At 58.8% G+C, this 15,342-nt stretch overlaps 2 protein-coding genes across 3 annotated transcripts; one reads left to right on the top strand and one right to left on the bottom strand.

Moving 5' to 3' along the window:
* The first annotated feature begins 636 nt into the window (after positions 1 to 636).
* Positions 637 to 4,606, top strand: ZNF526 (zinc finger protein 526). 2 transcript variants are annotated; one of them, XM_056135918.1, is made up of 2 exons: positions 637 to 706; positions 2,554 to 4,606. In XM_056135918.1, exon 2 carries the CDS (start codon positions 2,571 to 2,573, stop codon positions 4,563 to 4,565), a length of 1,995 nt encoding a protein of 664 aa, XP_055991893.1. In that variant the 5' UTR covers positions 637 to 706; positions 2,554 to 2,570; the 3' UTR covers positions 4,566 to 4,606. The 2 variants fall into 2 exon arrangements, with proteins under 2 accessions (XP_055991893.1, XP_055991892.1); XM_056135917.1 differs by having other exon boundaries at positions 654 to 1,029.
* A 1,711-nt stretch (positions 4,607 to 6,317) lies between these two features.
* On the bottom strand, positions 6,318 to 15,080 carry GSK3A (glycogen synthase kinase 3 alpha). The gene is made up of 11 exons (XM_056135920.1): positions 14,630 to 15,080; positions 13,049 to 13,236; positions 11,766 to 11,849; positions 11,533 to 11,643; positions 9,894 to 10,024; positions 9,701 to 9,807; positions 8,941 to 9,038; positions 8,777 to 8,872; positions 8,352 to 8,538; positions 7,939 to 8,031; positions 6,318 to 7,003 (listed from the first exon to the last, which is right to left on the bottom strand). Exons 1-11 carry the CDS (start codon positions 14,928 to 14,930, stop codon positions 6,930 to 6,932), a joined length of 1,470 nt encoding a protein of 489 aa, XP_055991895.1. The 5' UTR covers positions 14,931 to 15,080; the 3' UTR covers positions 6,318 to 6,929.
* Positions 15,081 to 15,342: the final 262 nt, after the last annotated feature.

The following is a 15,342-nucleotide window of genomic DNA, read 5'->3' as shown; positions in this document are numbered from 1 at the left end:
ACTAGAACTATGTCCTTGTTAAATGAGTTACAGTGGGCACTACGTGGTATGAGGCTCTCGAATATTGAATTTGTACGTGTTTGAACCCAGCCACTCGCAGCCTTTGAAGAGTTGAGAGATCCAAAATCCATTTCATACAGGAGTAAAAGTGAGGCCCCGAGGCCCATGAGAGAGGGCGACAGGTAAGGCGCTTGAAGGGTTCGATCCCAGGCCCCGCCTGGCTCTGAGCACAGAGCCAGGAAGAAGCCCTGAACACGGTCGGGTGAGACCCAACACTCCCCACCCGCCAATAAAATAAAAGTGAGCTTCAGAGATGAGTAAGTATCCCAAGCTGTGTTCCTGAAGACGCGTCGTCTCTTCAGCTATGAAATAAGATCTCGGTCAAGGTCTCCCGCCGCCCCACTCCACAGGTCCTTGTTTCCCAGCGACACCCACTTTTCTCCAACGGGAGAAGCTTGGAGCGGCCTGGGAGAAGTGCGCAGGCGCCTCTCGGAGCCCCGCCCACGGGGCACGGTTGCTTGCGTGGAGAAACGCCCCGCGCCCCGCCTGGCTGCCAGTGCGCACGCGCAAGGGCGCGTGCCCTTCGCTGCCGGTTCCCATTGGCCAGCTCGCTGAAGGGCGCCGCCCAATGGGAGGTGAGGATAGTGAGGGGTCCCACACGCCTGGAGCAGAGGGTCTGTGTCAAGAGCGGCGGGGGCTGTGAGAGGTGAGAGAGACGGGTGAGGGCGCCGCGGGGCGGGCGGGGGAAGAGAGCGCTGGGCGTACCGAGAGGGCAGAGGGAGAAAGAAAGGGAGGAACTCCCCGGGGTCGAGGAGCTTTGGGGCCCGCGCTCGGGCCAGAGCGGAAGGGGAGCGCTCCTCCGTCCCGTGCCCGGGAGCACGGATTGAACGAACTCCGGCGCTGCGCACGACCGTCTCTCTGGAGCTCGCTGCCCCGCTGCCCGCCTCGCAGTGAGCTCTCAGGCTGCAGACTTAAGAGGAACCTGAGAGAAGGGATGTGTAGCCGGGAAGTTGAACTAACAGGCCTCAGGTGGGTTCCTTCCGAAAGGACTTAATCTACTTTATGTAGAGCCCCGCACTCACCTCCGACTAGTTCACACAGTCCAAGATTGGGAACGCAGACGGAGAAGTCAGCTCTCCCGGACCACTTTCCCGAGGTGGTGTGAACATCTGAACATCATTTCTGACCCTGCTGTGAGCCTTGCATCAGACGCAGGACCTCACCCTAGCGGGGAGGTGTCCGGAGTGAGATGGTAAAGATACCACACACACACACACACACACGAGATGGTAAAGATACCACACACACACACACACACACACGGTAAAGATATCACACACACACACACACACACACACACACACACACACCCCTGGAGAAAGGGTTGAGCCCTGCCAATCTGTGTTGAGTCTCTCCAGAAAGATCCTTTACGTGATGATTTTTCAAGGAATAAAAACTTGCCACTCAAAAATAGGCTTGAAGTCGGTGTTTAAGGGCAGTGAAGACCCAGGACTTTTTGGATGAATCATTTGCTCTGTTTTCTTGAGCACCGGCTGACAGCAGGGCCCTGGGCGGTGTTATTTGGGAGAAGTGTCTTTAACTGCAGAGTCCATCTGGTGGGAGAAGTTGAAAGCGCCCAGGAACAGTGACACTCAGGGCCAGACTTCCTGGAGGGAGTGTCACTGCAGTTCCTAGGAACTGCATGCTGTTGGGAGTGGTGGTGGAGGAGGAGAGGGGGAGTTTGTATAGGACCGCAGCTGCTTGCTGGCATCTTAACACTGGGGATACAGACCTGTACTTAGCTTCCAGAAATGTGGAGCCCCTGCTTTATGAAGAGAGCTGGGTCCAATTGAGCCCCAACACTAATAATTGGGGGCAATACTGTGAAGGCCCAACATTCAGTTCCCTGTCCCACCCTTTGCTTTTTGCTGTGATGGAGATGGCACAGGTGCCCCAAGGGGCGTGTGGCCATCCTCTTAAGAAGAGGCGTTAGGAAAGGCTCTAGGACAGAAAATGCTGCGGACATGGTTTCTAGACCAGGAGAGAAGCCTCTATTTTTTTTTTTTTTAAAGTGGGGGATGGCACAGAACAGAAGGCGGTGTCCATGACTTACGGTCCAACAGTGCCTTTGCTAGAAAACTTCAAACCCCTGGGCTCTCTAACCTTGATCAAGGACCAGGTATCTCTGCTGCAGATATTGCTTCTGCTCCTAATTCAGAGGTGAAAAACGGTTCCAGAGAGAGGAAGTGAGTGGTGGGACTTGCAGAGCCCAGGGCAGGTGGTTCTTGAACACTTTGCTGTATCTCTGTGTTTGCGTAGGAAGAAAGTGTTGGAGGGGGAGGATTGGGGTCAGACCTGCCCCCTCTGGGGAACCGTGGCAGCCTTGAGGCCGGCCGAAGGGTGCTGACTCCTACAGGCCTCTGTCTGGCCTATGTCAACTCATTGAAGACTGCAGCGGGAGCACTGACTTCAGACCTGCTGACAGCAGGCAAGAGGGACAAGGGATACCCCTCGGGCTCCTGCTGTCTCACCAGACCTTTTCTCTTTCCCCAGGCTCTGCCACCCTCCCTATGATGGCTGAAGTGGCAACTGAGGGCACCGAGATTCCCACACAGATGTCCCCAGCAGCCCTGGAGGTGTCTACCCTGCCCCTTGGAGAGATAATGGAGATGTCCGCAGGGGTGACTGAAATGACCCCTGGGGAGGCCCTGGCCTCCTCCCTCTTCTTCCAGCACCACCAGTTCATGTGCTCTGAGTGCGGGAGCCTCTACAACACACTGGAGGATGTCCTCTCCCACCAGGAGCAGCACGTGCCTGCCACACTGGACACAGCTCCGCTGGCCACACACGAGGCCAGTCTAGAGCCTGGCAGCCTTGAGGATGGGCCTTTCCAATGCTGTGAGTGCAGCCAGCTCATCCTCTCCCCCACTGAGCTGCTAGCTCACCAGGATGCCCACCTTCGGGAGTCCACCAGCCAGATCCAGTACCAGTGCGGGGACTGCCAGGAGCTGTTCCCCTCTCCAGAACTGTGGATGGCCCATCGCCAAACCCAGCATCTGCCGGCAGTGCCGGTGGCAGAGCCTCCAGGGCCCCTTCCCCTGCCACCGCCAACACCCCCTGCACCTCCTGAACTAAAGATGGAGCCCTATGAATGTCCTGAGTGTTCAGCCCTGTGTGCCACCCCGGAGGAGTTTCTAGAACACCAAGGCACCCACTTTGACTCCCTAGAGAAAGAAGAGCGCAATGGGCTGGAGGAAGAGGAGGAAGATGAGGAGGAGGAAGAGACAGGGGATGAGGAGGCAGCCACGGAGGTAGGCGATGATGCTTTAGGAGGGAACAAGGCCACTGCAGGCCAGGCCCCGGGCTGTGGGGATTGTCTCCAACACAGGACCTCCAGTGGGGTACGCCGGCGACACCGGCGGGCATCTAGGGGCCCCGCCACGGCCACCCACCCCTTTCACTGCGGCCAGTGCCAGCGTAGCTTCAGCTCTGCCAACCGGCTGTTGGCCCACGGGCGGGCCCACGTGGGGGGCACACATGAGTGCCCCGCCTGCTCCAAGGTGTTCAAGAAAGCCGCTTCCCTGGAGCAGCACGTGCGGCTGCACCGTGGCGAGGCCCGGTACCTGTGTGTGGACTGCGGCCGCGGATTTGGTACTGAGCTCACGCTAGTGGCGCATCGGCGGGCACACACCGCCAACCCGCTGCACCGCTGCCGCTGTGGCAAAACCTTCAGCAACATGACCAAGTTCCTCTACCACCGGCGTACTCACTCTGGCAAGAGTGGAGTACCCCCCACCACCACGGCAGGCTCCCCAGCACCCCCTGAGCCTGCACCCCCACCCCCACCTCCAGTCCCAGCCCCACCTGTGCAGCTGCCCTGCCCTCAGTGCTCCAAGTCCTTTGCCTCAGCCTCCCGGCTCTCCCGACACCGGCGCTCAGTCCACGGGCCCCCTGAGCGGCGGCACCGCTGCGGCATCTGCGGTCGGGGCTTTAAGAAGCTGGTGCACGTGCACAACCACCTGCGCACGCACACGGGCGAGCGGCCCTTCCAGTGCCACTCATGCGGCAAGACCTTCGCCTCTCTGGCCAACCTCAGCCGCCACCAGCTGACGCACACGGGCGTGCGGCCCTACCAGTGCCTGGACTGCGGCAAGCGCTTCACCCAGAGCTCCAACCTGCAGCAGCACCGCCGGCTGCACCTGCGGCCTGTGGCCTTCGCCCGTGCGCCCCGCCTGCCCATCGCTGGCCTCTACAACAAGAGTCCCTACTACTGCAGTACCTGCGGCCGCTGGTTCCGTGCCCTGGCCGGCCTGCGGCTGCACCAGCGTGTCCACTCTCGCACCCGGACTCTGCCAATCCCTCCGCACCCCCGCTCCCCACCCCCTGCACCGCCCCCACCCCCCGAGCCCCAGCAGACAATCATGTGCACAGAGCTTGGGGAGACCATTGCCATCATCGAGACCTCACAGCCGCTGGCACTAGAGGACACGCTACAGCTGTGCCAGGCAGCGCTGGGGGCCAGCGAGGCGGGCGGGCTGCTGCAGTTGGACACAGCCTTCGAGTGAGCCAGAGAGCAGGAGAGCAGCAATAAAAGCGTTTGGTTGCAGCTGCAAGTGTGGGTACCTCTGGAGAGAAGGCTAACTACCCCGACAACCCACTGTAGTGCTCACTGCATAACAGGTTCTGGCCCTGGCATGTGCTCTGTCCCAGAGGTTTCCCCAGTCCCTGATGGGAAACTGATGGGAACCTGTGGCTCTGGGGTGTCACATGGTCCGTTTCAGGTCATCCTGTTCTATGATCTGTGCTCAGCACCTCTGGGTTCTGCAAGGTCAGCCATTTTCTGAGCCCCGAGCAAGTGCCAGGTTGGTGCTGGGCACCATTACCGGCACCTTTTCATCTTACCCTCCTGCCCCTACCCTTCCCTGTGCTCTGGGCATCTAGAAGTAGGCTTTGCCCACTGATGGAAATTTTTGTACCTCCCCTTTTTTTTCTTGTTTTGGGGGCACACCTGGCGATGAATAGATATCCTAGATCCCTCAGCCTCCTTCCCTGAGACCTTCCTCTCATGCCAGGGGGGTGCTAGGCCCCAAGAGCCCCAGAAGCAGAGCCAATTCCTCAAGGGTATGAGGAGAGCAGGAAGCCACCACAGGCCACCTGTGGTGGGAAGTCAGAGGCTCCAGAGAAGATGTATCTGGGGTCCATATGCAATGGTGCTCAGGCCTTACTCCTGGCTCTGAGCTCAGGAATTACTTCTGCTGGGGCTCCACAGACCAGATAGGATATCAGGAATCGAACTTGGGTTAAACCAAGCATTCTACTCACTATACTATCAGTCTGAGTCCAGTACACTGACTGCTAAAGCAGCAGCAGTCAGTGAGTGGTAAGGAGGATGATCCAGGCAGACTCATTAAGGGAAGAACGAGTTTTTATTCACTTGGAGACTTGCCTGGCATCCAGTGCAGGGATTATGCTCCACTTGGGCTTGTGAGATCACACTGTGATCCAAAGGAAATGAACAGCTCTTCCAGGGAGCTAGCAGAGGCCACACAACTCCCAGGGTGTGGAAACCCAGTAAGTGATTGTGACTGCAGGGCGTGAGTGGGGTCATAGCATGTGGGGACAGGCAGGCCTTGGAAAGGTTGGAGGTATGGGCAACAGGAAGAAATCCTACATTTATTCCGAGAAGCAAAAGGCCCTGCAGCAGACCACACCATCTCTGGAGGAGGTTGAGCAGAGCTGGGAGGTGGGCTGAGGGGGGAGCCTGGCTTAGGGCTGCCCAGATGGAAGCAGTGGGGACGAAGGGTACCACAGAGCCCAAGGACTGCTCCTCACTCCCAGACCTTCATGCACATCTGAGCGTTATGCCTGCAGATGCCACATGAAGGCATGTCCCTCTGCCCAGCCCCGCGTATCTGCAGTTAGGCCAAGCTCTGGGCACTAACCTTCTGCAACCAAGAGATGGGCCAGGTGAATCTCTGGCTGAATTCATGGACTTCAGGTTTGAGGGTCTGCCAAGACTCGGGTCACCCCTGTCTCTACCTAAGAATCTGTCCAGATGGAAGTTTGGACCTAAGGTTCCAGTCCAGGGGAGGTCCCTGGGCCCCTGAAGCAGCAGGCAGCTCATGTTGACGTGGTGGATGTGGCCACTGCTCCCCAGCCCCTGGAGGCCAGAGCCTACCCCTCTGGAGGCCAGTGGCTGCTTTATGTCAGGTTCATGGAGCTAACTCCACTACAGCAAGCCAGTACCCAGGAGCCTCCAGCCCCCTCAAGGGGGTGTCCCCTCCCTGTGCGACAGACACAGGCAGCCAGCCGGGAAGCAGGTTTTCATGCCAATAATTTATTGAACGGAGGTCTGTACACAGGCAAACCTTACTGTGGAAACTAAGACATCAGGAGTTTCCCCCACGCCCCCGGCCCTCCCGGGTGGGGAGAGAAGAGAGGAGACCCTAAGGGCAGAGGACAGGAGAAGGGGGCAGAGCTGTAGGATGGGGAAAGGCTGGAGGTGCGAATGGACGTTTTCTTTAAGAAAAAAATTATAACAATCTATTTACACCCGGGGCCGGGAAAGGGAAGACAAGAGGGGCTGGTCTGGTTCTATTTACATGGGACAGGAGAAGGGAGGGTTGGGAAGGGGAGGGGAGGAGGAGGTGGAGACCTGGGGGGAGGCAAGGGGCCAGGGGAAGGAGATCCTCGGTCCCCCCACCCCTGTCTTCCTTCCTTCACTTCCCTCCCCATAACCAGTTAAAATCCTCTTTAAAAGCCCACCCAGGGGTGAGGCTGGGGAGGGGGGACTGGAGGTGGGGACAGGGACTCATTTACCTCTGCCCTCTAGTCTAGGGGCCCAGCCAAGGGCAGGAGCTTGATGGGCTATGGCCCCCCTTCCCAGCCCCACTGGGGGCTCCCGGATGGAAGGGTGGCTGGTAGGGCCCTCAGGAGGAGTTAGAGAGGGATGCTGTGGAATCCGGCGACTGCCAGTCGGAGCTGGGCGAAGTCTCACTTAAAGCTAGAATGAGAAGAAGGGATAGGGGTCAGCCTGGTCTTTAAGACGCCCCCCTTCCCCCAAGAGCAGAATTGGAGGATGTCACTAAAGTCAGGGATGAGGTGGGGTACAGACCCCAAAATGCGAAGAACCAGGTGCATCACATACTGTCTGCACCCAAAAGGGGCCACCCAAGAGGGGTGATGGAACCCCAGCACTGCCAAGGAAAGGGAAGGCCTAGTACAGTCCTGATTTCCAGACATACCATAGAGAAACAGGAAATCAGCTCCCACCCAACCCCGTTTCTTTTGTGGGTGGGGGGGGTTGAGCCACACCCAGCAGTGCTCAGGGGTTACTCCTGGCTCTGCACTCAGAAATCATTCCTGGTCATGCTCAGGGGAGCACGTGGGATACCAAGGATGGAATCCAGGTCAGCAGCGCACAAGGCAAGTGCCCTACCCACTGTACTATCTCTCCAGCCCAAGAAAAATTAGCATTTTTACCCGCAAAGGCCCCTTTCATTCAGGCAACAAACCAACTGGCAGTGTGGGCCCAACAAGATCCTTGGCTTTTCTGACCAACATTTGTTCTGGAGGGACCAGAAGCCCCTCCCAGGATTTCGCGGCCAACGCGGCCACCGGGCCAATGCTCAGGTAAAACAAAGGGAGCTGCTCAGGCCTTGCAGTGCTATTCCTAAACACCAGCAGTGCTGGGGACGCTCCAGGGATCATGTAGTGCCTTGAACTGAACCAAGGTCGGCAGCATGCAAGGCATGTGCCTTAGCCCTGCTCTGTGTGCACCCTCTTCAGATGTGTTTAGTCACACATGAGGCCCAATTCAGGGGCCACTCCCAGGTCTGCAGGCCCTTCCTGTGCCCTCCCACTTTCCCACACCTGCAGGGACTCAGGGCTACACCCCTGAAAATGTGGTTCTAACCACAGCAGATGGCTTTGACGTACCTTGTGAAGATGAGGTGAGGGTAGTAGTACTCCCCTGGGTCCTCAAGTGAGGAGGGACGAGAATGGCATTGAGAGATGGCTGGATGGCAAGTTCTAGGGACAAGAAGGGACATAGCTGGTAAGGGTGTAAGGCAAGGTGCCTGCAGTCCCAGTGCAAGGAAAAAGCAACACCATATGGGCCCCAGATGTTGGCAAGGCTGCTTGAGAGTGAACAATTGCCCTGGCCACTCAGTGAAAAACCACTGTGCACCTGGTACAGGCTGACAAGGACATGTCCATGAAGCCACTCGGGCATCCCTGAACCTGGCAGGGGCCCCATCTCCCAAGCTCTTGACTTCCTGGTCTTCCCAAAGCTCCCCACTCCTCTCCCCGACCCAAGTCCCACTTCCCAGCTCCCAAAGCAGGGTCCTCACCACCAGGACTGAAATTGAAGAGTGGGGGGAGAGGGCGGTTGTTGGGGAGCTGGGTTCCAGGACTTCGCAGTTCATCGAAGAAGCTGTGGGCACAGGCTTCCAGTGGGGAGAGCCTGGAAGACGGTGTGTACTCCAGCAGGCTGGAGCAGAGCGCGATGGCCTCGGGCGGCGTCCGGGACTTGAACACCTGAGGGCAGTGGGGGCCACAAGGTTGAGAGGCTTCCCTCATGGCTGCAGCACACCCTGCTTCCTACAAATCCAGTTTCCAAAGTACACCAAGAGCTCCCCAACCCCACTCCAAACAGGAAGTCACAGGTGAGGGGGACAGTGAGTGGGAAACAAATTCCATAAACTGCAAGCTGAGCCCCTCCACAATGCCCTGGTGCCACTGTGCCCAGCTGCCCGAGCCGTGCGGCCAGTCCCACCTTCGACCAGGGGTGAGCTTTAATCTGGGGGAACTTGAATTCCGTGTAGTTGGGGTTCATTTCTCGGATCTGCTCCCGGGTTGGCGTTCCCAGCACCTGTGAGAAAGAGGTGTCAGCGGGGAGCCCTCAGTGCCCACCCCACCCCCGATCTGCCGTGCCCTCACCTTGATGATCTCCACCAGCTGGTCGACCCCGCTGTCCCCGGGGAAGATGGGCTGGCCCAAGAGCAGCTCGGCCAGGACGCAACCTGCCGACCACACGTCTGCAGGGGAAAATGGGGTGTCAGGGCCAAGGCGCCCAGCCCCTCTGCTGACCCCTCCCCTGCCCCTTGGAGGGCTGGAGTCCCAATCTTGGGCGTGCTCCAGTCACAAACAGCACTGGACCTAACTGCTCCTCTGCCCCAGACTTGGTTCCAGGGATCAAACTTTTCAGTTCCGTGACCCCGATAACCCTTACTCCACCTTACTCAGAGGAAAGACCAACAGGTGGAGGCGGGACTGGGTGCTCTGTCCTGTCTACAGGGCGGCCTCCCTCAGTACTCCCCCAGCCCAAGCTCGCACCCAAGACCATGCACTGACACTTGCTTCCAGCTGCCATTAAAAGTTCTCTCCCTCTCCCGTTCGAGCCCTCTCCTGAGGTTGTAGAGGTGGCGCTGTCATTCCCACCAACAGCAAGGGCCAGGTGTTGTGAACTGTTCACACCCCCATGGTGGCAGTGCCTCAGATGGGCCTCCAAGGTCACTGCCAGCCCCTCCCTGTCAGTGTACAGAGGGCGGAGGCCTCAGGCCCAGGACAGCTGCGGGGCAGAAGCCTGAGTGGGTGCCCAACCAGCCAGGACAGAGTGCCACTTTGACCAGAGTGAGCAGCTGGCTCAGCTCGCACCAATGGCCCCACTGGCCGCCCCGCCACCTCCCACAACCCTGACCGATGGAGGAGGTGTAATCGGTGGCTCCGAAGATCAGCTCCGGGGCCCGGTAGTAGCGGGAACAGATGTAGGAGACATTGGGCTCCCCCCGGACCAACTGCTTTGCACTGTGGGCAGAGAGGAGCAGGAGTAAAGACCAGGCGGGGACCAGAAGCGCCCCGTCAACCACCCGGCACAGCTGAGACAGGCCCACCTGCCAAAATCACAGAGCTTGAGGACAGCCGTGTCAGGGTCCACCAGCAGATTCTGGGGCTTGATGTCCCGGTGACACACGCCCTGGGAGTGGATGTAGGCCAGGCTCCGGAAGAGCTGGTACATGTACACCTGGGCAGGTGGGGAGAGGAGAACTATAGCCGGGTGCCACCCACTGCCCTCAAAGCACAGTGCCAGCTCCTCTCCTGTAGATCCCTCACTTCTCCAATTTCAGCACGAGCTGGGGCCACTAGGAGGGCTGGGTCAAGCCATCTCCCAGCCATGCACTGGTTCCGTCACTTCCGTCACCTGCCACACCCTGCAGCCCCCACCAAAGTCACCAGCCACAGGAGGGCACAGTCTCACCCCAGCCACCAGTGTCAGCCCCTCGGTTTCCCACCACTCTCCCTCTCACTGCTGAGAACACAACTGCCCAGCATACAGGAAGCTTCAGGTTTTCCTCTCAGCTGCATCCTGGGCTGATGCCAGTACCAGGCAATAGGGAAAGCGCGAGATTTCCCCAGCACTCACAAGCTTCATTTCCTGGGATGCTACTGCCTGTGCCCTCCTATCCTTGGCCAGAGATACTACGTTCTCGCCCTGTGCCAGAGCTTCTCTTGGAAACCTTCCTTGACCCTTCTTTTTTTTTTTTTTTTTTTGCTTTTTGGGTCACAATCGACAATGCTCAAGGGTTACACCTGGCTCTGCACTCAGGAATTACTCCTGGCGGTGCTCGGGGGACCATTTGGGATGCCAGGGATCGAATCTGGGTTGACAGTGCACAGGGCAAATGCCCTACCCGCTATATTATCATTCCAGCTGCCCTGAACCTTCTTGTTCCCCAAAGCAGATTAGCTAGGGGCCTCCAGCTTCCAGAATCCTCAGGACTTTTCATGGTATGGCAGGTGCTAGATTTATATTCTGGGCACACGTATCTCCCCTGCCAAACTGCTCCTGCGAAAGGCCTGGGTCTCAACCACCAACTCTGGCACTACCCAGGGCTCCACCAAACTAAAAAGGCCCCTCCTACCAGGTTCCCCAACACCCAATCACTGGTGGAGGCCAGGCCATTGAGAAACCAAGCACTTCAAGCCAGCAGGAGAATAGTTGGAGGACAGTGGATTAGGGCTCCCCACACCGCCTCCAGCAAACTTGAACCCACCCACCTCCTCCCAGGGCAGCAGTCTGCTCTGTGCTCCACCATGCCTGGACGAATCATTCATTCATTCACTCATTCATTCAAACACCTCCAGAGGGTCTGTACCACCCAGGCCATGGCACCAGGCAGTGGGGAACAAGCCTGCACAGACAAAGAAGAGGCATTCCAGGCCCTGCGGACACTTGCTTGCCTCCTGCCCTGCCCCCTCCGACCTGCTCTGCCAAGAGATCAATCTTAGAATGTGCCCCCTGCAGTCTCCAGGCTAAAACTGAGCACCTCAAGGCTGAGTTGACCACACCCACACGACTGGGGTCACTGCACTCCCCACTACCCACGAAACCCACCTTCTGGCTTCGTTTTGGCTCCTGTGGGAGTGGCAAACTCTATCTCTGGGTGAATAGGGGCAAGAGACCAAAGCAAACAAGGATGAGGGTCCCCTCAGAAAGCAGGGCCCAGGCCCCAGGCCTGCCTGCTGGCCCACCTTGACGTAGATGATCGGGATGGTGAGCTTGGCCTTGGTGAAGTGGCGGGCCACGCGGTACACAGTCTCAGGCACGTACTCCAGCACTAGATTCAGGTAAAGCTCATCTTTCTGCAGAGCAAAGCGAAGGAGAGGTGTGAGGCGTGGTGAGAAAAAGGGAGCAGGCGGGGAGGAAAGGTGTGGGGGAAATGTGGGGGAAGGACCCAGGGGGTGGCCCCCCAGCTGGAGCACACCTTCTCCCCGCTGGAGTAGAAGAAGTATCTCAGCCTGACGATGTTGCAGTGGTCCAGTTTGCGCATGATCTGCAGCTCCCGGTTCTGGGAAGGCAAAGGCAGAGCTCCACCACACACTGACTCCCCGGCCTCTGTTCCTCGGCACCACTATCCCTAACTCCTGCTAACAAAGTCAGGAAGCTACTTCTTCCCGAGTCTCCCTGGGCGACCCCAACCCCTCAGCCCTAATCCATTGTCCTCACACACCAGCTGGGAGCCGAGGTGGCTAAAGCCAAGAGGCTTTCTTCATCTGCTTTTTAAAAACCTCCCATCGACTATCAACACTGGAAAACCCAATGATTCTGCGTGGAGAGCCCCTTCCCCAGCTTCTTTGGAAAGCAATGGGGCCCCTGAGGCCTACCTCCCTGGGGGCACACAGGACAAGACACATTCACCTGCATCCCTGCCCGCCCAACTTGCTTCCTCAGTTCTCAGTCCCCTCCTCAGATCCCTAACTTCAGGGATTCATGTCTGACTGCCACCCTGGGCTCCCTCAGCCTGGCCTCAGAGCTCTTGTACCCAACTCTAACTGGGGGCCTCTGAACCTTCTTCTACCATGATCCCCAAGAAGACGCACACGGACAGATAGGCAGGTACTGTCAACATCACCTTGGATTTGTCACACACCTGAATTAATGTTTTGGTCACTGTGTGCTCAGAAAGCTTTGACTGGTGCCTAAGTTTCCAGGACCCCCACATTCAGCTGTGCAGCCCCTGGGAGTTCTTGGCCCCCACAGCTGAAACAGAGGGGCACAAGCTCCCAGGACAGCAAGGATGAGGAAAGGCCGCCCCTTCCTCCCACCCCTGGCACGTGGCTGGGAGAGGACAGGGCAGGTTGGATTTCAGCCCACACATGCTCGGCACCCAGGGCAGAGGGCGACCTTCGTCATCCGCCACCAGAAGCCACTGTGTCTCTCCAATGGGCAGCAGGAACCGGAATTTTCAGAGGGGAAAGCACCAGCTTCCAGCCTGGATCGAGCCTGCTCATCTCTGGACTGCAGCTTCCCATGAGCACTTATGTCACCTGAACCAGGACCTGCCTATAAGCGCCCACTCTGAGCAAATGCCCCCAGCTATGGCCTCTCGGAGGACTCACAGTTCCCCCTTCCACAGCTCCTTCCCTGCTGTCTCCCCTTCTTTGGGCCCACACACAGATTACCTGGGGAACCCCAAGTTCAGCTCTCTGCTTATATTCCAATGCTATGCCCATCCCCAAACTTCCCTATTTCCCTTCACCACAGTACCTTGAACCTCTTGTCCTGCAGGACCTTCTTGATAGCCACCAGCTCCCTGGTTTCTGCCAGCCGGGCCTGGTACACCACCCCAAAGGAACCATTGCCAATGACTTTGATATCGGTGTAAGCCACCTCCTGGGAGCGCTCTGGGCCTTGGCCTACAGTGGCTACCACCGTGGTCACCTTCCCGCTGTCACCTGGGAAATAAATGGAACACACCAGCCGTTTCCCCTCTGGCCTCCACCATATCTTGGCACTGTGCAGGAGAAGGGACCCTTGACCAGAAGCTCCAGGGTGCCTCTATGTCCCTTACCTGTCTTTGAGAGGTGTCTGCTAGATGTCCCTCTCCCCATGTCTTTGCCCGTCATTCCTTCACAGAACCCTAAATCCAGCCTCCTCCATATGGAAGGAAACTGGCACCTCCACCTCTTTCCTGCTCATAAGCTGGTAACCCCTAATTTCTACTGCTAGTCCCGCCAGGTCTGAGAAGTCACCTGGTCGAATCCATCCCTAGGCTGACGGCTCTCATTGGGGAAAGCCTAGCCTAACCACTTCCACTTTGGGAGAGGGTTACCCCTGAGGTTCTTCTACTGGAGCCTCAGTCTCCAAAGGGCAGCAAAGCCTGAAGCCCTCCATGGGAGACAGAGACCTCTCTTCTTTTAAGGGAACTGAGGAAAGGTTTCCCGAAGAGGTCGCTGAGGGGCCAAACCCACTTCAAGGGGCTCATGGTCTCTTCCTTGGCAAAGAGATGATTCACATAGCTATTTCCAGGTCACTGTCACCAAACCTCAGGTGAAGGAGAGGGGGATGGTATCCTCAGACCCAAGACCTAGGAAAACTACAACCGCCCCCTCAATTACACTTTTGCAAGAAGAGACCCAGCAAACCCCGTTTCCTCAAGTACAGCGACTCTGTGTGAAAGGGGATGCCAATCTCTCCTGGTCCCTAAGAGCAGGACCCATCTGTTCCCAAGAGGAGGGTGGAGGGCCAGGGCAGGCGGGCCAGTGCTACCCAGGATGGATAAAGAGGGTGCCCACTTGGGGCTCTGAATGGTGGAAATCCTTTCCTCCTTCTGGCCTTGCTCTTTGGGCACACAGTTATCCAAACCCCTGCTTCTTCAAGCTCCCATCTTCTAAAGGGGTGCACATTCAGATCCCCACTTTTCTTTGGGGGGGTGGAGACTTGATGCTAGTTCTCCCTGAGAACAAAACAGTTCAAGACCCCCCCTCCAACCTAGGATGGCCCTGACCATCTACTCCAAAGGATGACAACAGCAAATGCCTAGTTCTAAGGTTCAAAAATCCAGTCTCTCGGGAAAGACACGACCCCATGTGCCCTGTTTCTCGGAGGGTCGGTCATTCTAAACTCCAAGCGACCGTCACCGCGCCGCCGCTCCGCCGCCACCCCCTCCCCCGCCCCCTCACCCCCTGCCCCAATCTCATCTCTGAGAGGGGGAAAAAGTCAGGTCTCAGTCTGGGGGAGGCACAGTGACCTCGCGCGCCGACCCGGGCAAGCCAAAGGAACCCATCGATGGCCCGGGGGGCTTCGCGACCCCGAACCCCACCCCACCACGGGCGCTGCTATACTCACGGCCCAGCTTCACTCCAGGCGGCGGGAAGCTGGTCCCCGCGCCAGGGCCGCCGCTGCCTCCTCCGCCGCTGCCGCTGGGGCCACCCCCGGAGACCGCGGTCACCACTCCCCCACCCATGGCTCCGACCGACGCCTTCCCGCCGCTGCTGCTACCGACTGGGCCGGAGGACGAACCCCCCGGGCCGCCACCGCCGCCGCCGCCGCCGCCACTGCCGCCTCCGCCACCAGGCTCTGCGAACGAACTCGTTCGCGCCCGTCCCGAGCCCCCAGGGCCGCCCGCCGAAGGCCCGCCGCCGCTCATGGCGCCGAGCGTAGGCCCAGGCCGCGGGGCTCGGGCTGCCCCCGCCGCCGCTGCTGCCGCCGCCTCCCCCGGGCTCCGGCCTTTCCCAGGCCGCGCCGCTCGGGCTCGGGCTCCGGCTGCGGCCCAGCGCCCGCCGCGGGGCACGCCGGGAGATGCAGTCCGCCTGCCCTGCGCGCCGCCGTCGCCGCCCGCAGCCCGCACGGAGAGCCGCGTGGCACTCCGGGAAATGAAGTCCGCGACGGCCGCGGACGCGCTCGTGGGGCGGGGCGTCGAGTCGCACTGCAGGTCGGGAAATGGAGTCCTGGTCAATGAACCGGCCCGCTGTGCAACGACTGGACCCCGAAGCGCTTGGGGAAGCGGAATCGGGAGCGACCGCTCACTCCACTGCGGCCACAGCGGGCGCCTTGATGCG

Source organism: Sorex fumeus, unplaced genomic scaffold (genome assembly GCF_029834395.1).
Source record: "Sorex fumeus unplaced genomic scaffold, SorFum_2.1 ptg000122l, whole genome shotgun sequence".
Lineage (NCBI taxonomy): Eukaryota > Metazoa > Chordata > Mammalia > Eulipotyphla > Soricidae > Sorex > Sorex fumeus.
Note: the sequence above shows the minus strand (reverse complement) of the source record. Positions and strands in the feature narration are given on the sequence as shown.

Coding starts and splice junctions, on each gene's coding strand:
- ZNF526 (XM_056135918.1), top strand. CDS start 2,571: ATGATGGCTGAAGTGGCAACTGAGGGCACCGAGATTCCCACACAGATG.
- GSK3A (XM_056135920.1), bottom strand. CDS start 14,930: ATGAGCGGCGGCGGGCCTTCGGCGGGCGGCCCTGGGGGCTCGGGACGG. Junction 11,850..13,048: donor TGCAGGACAAGAGGTTCAAG/GTACTGTGGTGA, acceptor TTGCCTTCCCAG/AACCGGGAGCTGCAGATCAT. Junction 9,039..9,700: donor CGATTACACCTCCTCCATCG/GTCAGGGTTGTG, acceptor TTTCCCCTGCAG/ACGTGTGGTCGGCAGGTTGC.